This window comes from Myotis lucifugus, unplaced genomic scaffold, assembly GCF_000147115.1.
Source record: "Myotis lucifugus unplaced genomic scaffold, Myoluc2.0 scaffold_929, whole genome shotgun sequence".
NCBI classification, from domain to species: domain Eukaryota; kingdom Metazoa; phylum Chordata; class Mammalia; order Chiroptera; family Vespertilionidae; genus Myotis; species Myotis lucifugus.
The window spans coordinates 137,724-146,487 of NW_005871977.1; the positions used below are offsets into that span (position 1 = coordinate 137,724).

General features: G+C 59.6%; 1 protein-coding gene across 1 annotated transcript in view; it reads right to left on the reverse strand.

The window, feature by feature from the left end:
* Nucleotides 1-8,722, reverse strand: part of SYNPO2 (synaptopodin 2) — a gene marked incomplete at its 5' end in the record, with an annotated part of 28,348 nt that extends 19,626 nt beyond the window's left edge. The window contains 2 exon segments of the mRNA XM_006109587.3: nucleotides 7,439-8,575; nucleotides 8,578-8,722. Of these exon segments, the coding sequence (XP_006109649.3) occupies nucleotides 7,439-8,575; nucleotides 8,578-8,722 (1,282 nt within the window).
* Nucleotides 8,723-8,764: the final 42 nt, after the last annotated feature.

The window sequence follows — 8,764 nt, forward strand, 5'->3', positions numbered from 1 at the left end:
CACACTGTTCCATCAGCACACACACTGCTCCATTAGCACACACACTACTCCATTAGTGCTCACACTGCTCCATTAGCACTCACACTGCTCCATTAGCACTCACACTGCTCCATTAGCACTCACACTGCTCCATTAGCACACACACTGCTCCATTAGCGCTCACACTGCTCCATCAGCACACACACTGCTCCATTAGCACACACACTGCTCCATTAGCACACACACTGCTCCATCAGCACACACACTACTCCATTAGCACTCACACTGCTCCATTAGCGCCCACACTGCTCCATTAGCACACACACTGCTCCATTAGCACTCACACTGCTCCATTAGCGCCCACACTGCTCCATTAGCACTCACACTGCTCCATTAGCACTCACACTGCTCCATTAGCACACACACTGCTCCATTAGCACTCACACTGCTCCATTAGCACACACACTGCTCCATTAGCGCTCACACTGCTCCATCAGCACACACACTGCTCCATTAGCACACACACTGCTCCATTAGCACACACACTGCTCCATTAATACCCACACTGCTCCATTAGCACACACACTGCTCCATTAGTGCTCACACTGCACCATTAACACAGCTCACTTCTCCAGTTTAGTTTTTGGGCCCTCCACCTGGGCTACCAGCAGCAGAGACCACAGAGCCCATCTCCCTGTTGTGTCTGTGCTGTTCCTGGGAGTGTGGAGCCGCAGCTGTTGTCTATCTCATGCCCTTTACAGCAACCCCCACGGCGGACATGGGGAAGGCTCGCTGTGGGCCAGGTGCCCCCTGAACACAGCGCACTGATTCACTGCGTCCTCATGACTCCAGAGCGATGCCTGTCACTGTCCCCCCTTCCAGCCAGGGGATGAGGCCAGAAGAGGAGGCCTGGCCTCTGCTCTGCGGTTTGCCTCTTGGCGCTCCAGGAGCCTTCCTGCGAGCTGTCACCTCAGCCCACGGGGTTTCCTTTAAGAAATGTTTGCCTTGGGCTTCCCCTAATCAAACCACTTCTGTTTTAACTTAAAAATGGAGGGGGGGGACGCTTCTCACATTATCATTACTGGACTTGAGGGCTTTCTCCCTAGACCGCCTGGTGTGCCACACCGTGCAGGCAGCTGCAGGCATGTGAGGCTCCAACAGGCGCGTGCGGTGTCCCTAAGCAGTGACTGCACCATGTCAGGCGTCTCTAACTCTGACTGAGCCCTAAGCACTCCCCCCCCCGCCCTTTACGAGTGTCTCTCACCAGGGCACCCAACTCCAGGGCGTTTAGTCTGTGTCTCCCTTGGATGTAGACGGTCTACGTGACCAGCATTTCTCAGACAGGTGCGCTTGTGGTCGCTAATGGGCAGGTCCCCTCCCCTGTGGCCTCCAATGGGCAGGTCCCCTCCCCTGTGGCCTCCAACGGGCAGGTCCCCTAAATGGAGGCTGTTACTGCTCCCACTCGCCTTCTCCACCAATCACGAGTGTCTCTCACCTGGGCACCCAACTCCCGGGCGTTTAGTCAGTGTCTCCCAGGAGCAGTGAACCCGGAAGGGAGCCGGTGGAGAGAGCGGGAACCACTGCTAAGCTCTGTGAGGTCCCAGGCGGGTTCGTCAGCCTCTCTGTGCCTAAGAACCCTGAGATCTAAAAGCGGGGATAGTGTGGTACCTGTCCTGGAGGCCGGATCATTCAAGCAGCATCCACACTACAGTAGCACAGGGGTGACTGGGGTGGGGGTGGGGGGCTGGGTGCAGGGGTCCAAGGTGCCGACCTCAGCGATCACAGAAGGAAGTCCTGTGACCGCGGCTGATTATGCTGCGCATCGTTATTTGTTTTTCTCTCTTTCTCTTTTTTTTTTTTCTGCATCGTGTGTTTGAAAGTTGCTAAGAGTAGATACTAACCATTCTCATCACAGGAAAAACCCTGTAGCTATGTGGGGTGACCGTGGGGGGGGGGCTCATGGGGTCACACTGAAAGTGCGATCGTTTCACAATGTGTACAGCAGGGTTCCTCAAACTTTTTAAACAGGGGGCCAGTTCACTGTCCCTCAAACATTCCACACATGCGCACTGCAGGCCCAGGACGAGTCGGCTGCTAAGCAGGACAGGCAGCGGCGGCAAAAACACCCGGCGGGCCGGATAAATGTTTTCGGCGGGCCGCATGTGGCCCGCGGGCCGTAGTTTGAGGACGCCTGGTGTACAGCATCGAATCACTGTGCTGTACCCCTGAGCTCTGCTACGTCCATTATCCGTCAATAAAAAGAGAGAATCTACGGGAAATCCTCGCACAGTCCCGGGCCCGCAGTCTGTGCTCGGGGAATGCTGCCATCGGCACAACTTTGGTAAGTCTTGCACTCTGTGCTGCGGGCAGCATAGGTGATGCTGGGGGTCCCCCCACCCCACCCCCCTGGCTTAGACCTCAGTGCTGCCGGGGCCACCAGGCAAAGACACCAAGGGCCCCGGACTCCTGCAGTGCTCCCCAAAGAGAGCACCAAAACAGAGCACTGTGCTGCTCGCTATTGGCCTTCTCCCTTCTCCCTTCTCCCTTCTCCCTAGACTGGATGCCTTTTCAACTCAGAACCAATTTTGACCCTTTGTTGTTGGTTTTTTTTGTTTGTTTTGTTTTGTTTTTTCAAAAACAAACCATCAACAACTCCTAAGAGGCCCCCAGCAGTGCCAGGGGAGCAGGTGACTCCATGGTGCCTTCAAAGGTCCTCGTGACCTTGAACTTTGTTCTCACCAGCAGCAGGCGGGGTGGGTGAGAAGCTGGGCCATGGGTCCCGGGGGTTGATTTCATTGGGGACCCTGAGTGTGTACCTCACGTCATAAAGCACGTGCTTTAGGTCAACACGCCAAGAACACGGCCAACATTGAGAACCAAGAAAGTAAAGGAAGAAAGCTAAGAAATCCTATGTGTCAAAACAGAAAGTCATTTAAATGACAGGAGCCCGGGGAGCCTCGCCGGCTCTCCTTAACCCTGAGACCCACCTCGTCAGCCGGGCAGCCTTGGAGCCAGGAGTCGAGACAGGCCAGGCAGGCTGTGGTATTAAATGTTTAATTAAATTTCTCTGCATCTGGCTGCCTCTGAGCAGTAAGTTCTGTGATTTCCAAGTGCTGAACAGGAACTTAGTGTACAAATGTGCAGACCGTGGAGGCGTGACTTTTTGAAAATTGAAGAAACTGTCCTTGATGACAGCGAGGAGAGGGGGTTCTGCTATGGGCCCCCCCGGACGCTGGCTCTGCTGTTCCCCACGCCCCACAGGACAGCCCCGGGTTTCACACTTCATTTCAACAATCAATCGGAAAGGGGAACAGAGATGGGCCGCTCTCAGCAGCTCCGCCTGGTGTCCGGCCCCGTGGGAATCTCCGGGCGGGCGCTGGCCCTCGGCCAGCTCTGGTGGGAAGTCAGAGAACTTCCCAGAACGCCGGCTGCTGGCTCCGCGGCTCTGGAGAGGCTGGGTCTGCGTCCCCAGAGTCCACGCTAAGGGGCAGCCAGGGGACCCGCAGGGTCAGTGTCTCTGGGAATAGAGTTGGGGTCTCAGAATGCGCCTGTGTTTCTCATGAACTCTTAACAACTTTCAACTCAAACAGCCCTGACTTCAGGGAACAGCCTCGCAGCCCAGGGCTCCCCTCTGGGAGCGGCGTGAGCACTTAGCTTTTCAGAAAACAATCGTTCTTGGTGGTGGTCACCTGGGCCCTGCCCGCCCGTCCCAGGGTCCCAGCCCGGGGTCCCAGCCGTGCGGGCAGGTGCCTGAGGTTGGAACCTGCTCGGCCGTCTGTGGGGAAGAGGCCACTTGGAGACAACGGCGTGGGCCTCGTGTGCTCAGAGGCATCACTGACAGTTCCAGAGTCAGGGATCGGGACGCTGGTCACAGCAAATCGACCTCCAAGGGTTCCCACCGAGAACAGGGTCCCCCTTCAATGTGGACCCCTGGTTCCGACATCTCAGACGTGACTTGAGAGCAGCTAGACCTGAGGCTGCGGGAGCAGACACTGTCCCCGGAGCTCACCACCCCCGCAGGGGCCCCGCGCTCCAGGCGTGACGGAGCCTGGCTCACGTTCACGCCACTTGTCATGCGGGCCGCTCTTCCTACGGGCACAGTGAGGGCGTCTTGTGACGGTTAAATGAGGGAGACGCTACCGAGAAGGATCAGGCTGGATATATTTTAAAGTACAGACTTGCACGTGTTCTGGGAGGACAGCCCAGATGCGAGTGATTAAACATATTCCTAAAAGTGTGCGGGTTATACCATCAGTGAACAGTCACAGTGCAGACACGGTGCGTTCTGCCCTCTCTCAGAACAAAAACATGCCTGTTACTGAAATATCAGAAATAAAATCGTAACTGTGCTAAGATCAGAGTGGCAGTCCTCAGCTCCCGTCTCCCCAGCTCTGTGCTAACCTGCCCTCCTCCCCCCATAAGACCGGGACACCCGGGGTTCGAGCGTGGCGGCTGGAAGGGAGGTTGGAGGCGGTGTGGGAACCCGCGGAGAGGGGTTCACGTAGGGTCCTGGGGGATTCAGCGCTGTGGCCACCTCGCGCTGACACTGCAGGGCCTGTAACTGCGCGTGCGCTCCTGGGGGTGGGCACACGGGTACCTCACATCACAGGCGCCCCGTCGGTCACGGGCGCTGTGGTGCTGACGGTGAAAAGCTGACTCGCAGGAGCCGCGCCTACACTCTGCTAAAAGGGGCCCAAGGAGAGAGGCAAGGTGCCCAAACTAACAAAAACTGCCTCCTCCAACCCCGCAACCGGCCAGCACAGCCCACACCTGCCAGCACCACCAGCCACCACCACCCAGGCGGCAGAGGGTGCCGGGGAGGGAAGCTGAGCCCCTGCGCCCTCGGTCTCCCCCTGCCCTGCTGGCTCCCTGGCCACGGCTCCCCAGCCACTTACCCCACAGGCAGGCTCCCAGGGGCCCTGGTCGGGAGGGAAAGGCAGAGGGCGCCTCTCTGGTGCCAGGGAGCAGGCTCGGCCTCTGGGTCGACTGCCCACCTCCGGGGCGGGAGTGGGCCTCTTTCCCGGGTGGGACAGGTAGCACCCAGATGGCATGATGCCCAGGGCCAGGGGGAGCTGGGCTGCCCTGCCCACCTGCCTGGCACGTGCCTCAGAAGCTTTCTGGGAGCCATGACAGTCCCAGTCAGGCTCGTGGGGCGTTAGTCATGGACCCCAAAAAGGGCTCTGCTGAGGTCACCACCTGTCCAACAGGAAGTGGGCCGAGGGCACTTCTCCTGCCTGCAAACCGCAGGCCCCTGGGCACCTGGGAGGACTTCAGACACCGGCTACTCTTGAAGGAGGATCTCCAGTTGCCTGCCTGGTGGCCCATGATCCTCCCGCTGACTCACGCCGTTCTCTGCACGCTATGTGAGGAATGCGAGGGCTAAAACCATCTCCTCGCCGGCTCGGCCCTAAGCAGCCTTTTTTGGTTGTTCTATTAGGAAAGAATGCAAAATGCACAGCGTTCACCAGACTTCCTGTGCGGGAAGAGGAAACACAGACGGCAGCGTCTGTAAAGGGCAGATCCCGTCTTCCTTCATCCTGCATTCCTCTTCTCACCGGTTTCCCAGAAGGGCACGCGAGAGCCCGAGCTGTACCTGTGTTTGTAGCCTCTGCGTACACTGCCCCCCAAAGGCCTGGGAGATGTTCCAGAGGGAAGGCAGCAGAAGGGCTACTGTTTGCAGCTGACGTAGGTCTCCTCTGGGAGGTGTGTCTCAGAAACACCCAAGGCTTGCAGTTTTACGGGGAAATGGACGTGCTCACAAAAGGGAAGAGCAGTGGCTCAGTGGTTGGGCATCCGCCTGTGAACCAGGGGGTCACATTCCAGGCCCGGGTTGTGGGATGGATCCCCAGTAGGGGGCGTGCAGGAGGCAGCCAATCCATGATTCTCTCTCATCACTGACGTTTCTCTCTCCCTCCCTCTCTGAAATCAGTAAGAAATAAAGGAAATGCAGATGTTTGGGGAGCATTATCAGAGAAATGTCCGAGGAATAGCACAGGTCAGAGCAGCTCGGAGAGGGAAGATGTTGAAAAACATACATTGAGCAGGTGAAGAAGAAAGTAACATTTTAATAGGATGGTGGGAAAGAGAGCTGGCGGAGGTGACAGCAGAGCAAAGGCGCGCAGACTTCCTCTCGGGTCACAGTGGGGCCTCGTCCCTGCACCCAGACACGTCTTCCCGAGCGTCTCTACCGCGTCTCCCCCCGTGTGGGGTGATGTTCCCCCCAGAGCCGCCAAAAGTGCTCTGTGATCTACACAAATTCACGCTGAATACTTTCCAACGTTGCTCAGCCTTGGACTTAAAATAGCTATGAGCAAGGTCTTCAGGTTCCTGTCAGTCACGTGGCCGACTCCGCGGCCAGCTGGGCGAGGGCAGGGTGTGAGCAATCCCTACCCGCAAGGTAACCTTGTCGGAATCCTCCTGGTCCGTCAGAGGTAAATCATACCGTGAAGGTGCGAGATTAGAGCCGCAAGGCACAGTGGGAGGAGGAGCAGTTGTCAAAAAAGCCGAAGAAACACAGGAAAAAGAAGGCGGTGAGGTCACTGGGAAATGGTGCTGGTCTCGGGGTGCACTCACCCTCTGGCCTCCACACACCAGTCCTGCTGCACCACCAGCACCCGCTCTCTCCAGTCACGTGGTCTCTGGAAGACACCTGTCACGTGGACCTGCCTCGGAGAGGCCCGCCCATCTGCCTACCTTCCTCCACGGCCTGCCTCGACCCCGGCAAACCCCGGGGTGTGCTCGCTTAGTCTCCCGAGTGATGGGGGCGGTGGGAATCGCTGACGAAGGGCGGTGATCACTCTCCGCCACCCCCTCCCCCATCCCATTTCCATGTGTCCGACACCTGGCAAGGAAGCGAATACACCTCCCTGCTCAACAGTGACCAGGGCCCTCTCCCTCACCCTTAACCAACCCTGCACCTGCCAACAGTCCCAGGACTTCTCCGCAGTTCGCCCAGGTGGCCGAGGTGGGGACCGGAGCTGATCCTGCCCTCGGTACATTCCTTACCCCTAAACACTAGTAACAGAGATAAAACACTACTTCAAAAAGAAACCGCCGTCAGCGTGTGCCGTGTGCTGGTGACTCGAGCCCTTCGCCCGGGAGCAGGGCTGGGCGCAGGTGGGTGATCACGCTGGCCACTGACCACTGCTTGTCTCAGCTAACACACGCACCCTAAGGACCTGCTTGCTTAATATCACGGTACATGGCTATGGGGGGTGCCCCGGATTTAAGTGCGCAAACAGGATAGAACTGGCTGCAGTCCATCTGAGTTGGGTGTTGGACTCATTGACCCTATGGTGCTCCTTGGACCCACAGTGGGAGGCGGCGTCTGAAATTAAGTAAGTGGAGGACTCGCTAAGCATTCCGGGGACGCAAGTAACACTGCAAACCATCGCTTCAAGCAAAGAGGACACCGGGCGTCCGCCACAGATTACCCTTCCGCAATCGAGGGTTTCCACACCTGCGCTGTGACGCCACTCTTCTTGGCCGAGAACTTGGGCCGCGGTGCCACCAGATACGCCGTGGAGGCCACCTCTTGCTTTGGAGAGACGGGGACGCCCGTGGGCACCGGGGATGCGCTGACCGGGGAGGCGGCCTCGGGGAAGAAGGCCGGCTGGGGGCTGTAGGCCGGCAGCGAGTACACGGACGCGGCCTGTGCGTTGGTGGGCGAGCTGGCATCAGTGGGCGAGCTGGCATTGATGGCCCGGGGCGGGAGGGCCTGCCTGGGGGCCGGGCCGGTGTTGACCTTGGCCGGTGACCTCTGGAGGAGGCCTGCCTTGGCATCTGGGGGTTGGAAAGTGAACAGGGATGCGTTGAGCTGGTAGGGCTGGTGCTTCATGACATCCAGAGCGTTGAGCGGCTTCTTGCCCTTCTTCTTGCTGGTTTTGGAGGCCTGCGGGGCCGAAGGCTGGGACTTGACAGCCGCCAGCGGGTAGGAGGGCGAGTGGATGGGGTTGTAGGCCACCGGGGGCGGCGCTCGCACGTTGGAGGAGTACTTCCAACCGGCCGGGAGCGACGGCGTGGGGGACTGGGCGCGAGCGGCGTGGGCCTGCACGGTGTCCGAGTCCACCACGTACTTCTCCATCCTCGACTGCCTTTTGGCGAAGAGCTGGGCCCCTTTCCCCTGCATCCCCGGAAGCTCGCTGGGCGGGCCCGCGGCGCTCACGTGCGAGGCGCTCCCGGCCGGGGTGGGGCCCGCTGGCTTGGCGGTGTGGTTCACGCTGGCCACCGCCGCCTGGGGGCCTCTGAAGGGACCGGCCAGGTTGAGGGCGCTGGCGGGCCTGGGCGGAGGGTAAGACGGCTGCGCTATTTTGATGGATGACTCCACGGAGCCCTGCAAAGGCGGGGGCCTGGGGAAGGCCGGCTGCGGGGCTGGACCCACGCCCGGAGACCAGACTGGAGACACGGGAGACACGGGCGTCGCGGGCTGGGAGGAGGAGGAGGCCTTGACTGCGGGCTTCGGGGCCACGGGCGGGGGCGTCTTCTGCTTGGCGGCGGCGCCGTGCATGAAGTTGCAGGCCTCCGCCCCGAGGCTCAGGTAGTCTTCCTCGGGCCCCGAGTCGGCCCCCGCGCCGCGCTTGCCCTCCGCGCTTTGGGAGGAAGCGACAGGAGCTCGGGGTTCGGGCTCACCTTGGGCTCCTTTGAACGTGAACATGGGCTTGGCGGGTGCTCCTGCGCTTGGCCTCCTGCAAGAATGCCCGTCATCTTGGCGGGCACGGCGATGCGCTCGTCGCGGGACGCGATGCTCTCTGGTGCCAGGGCGCGGGCTTGCGGCCACGCGGGGCTG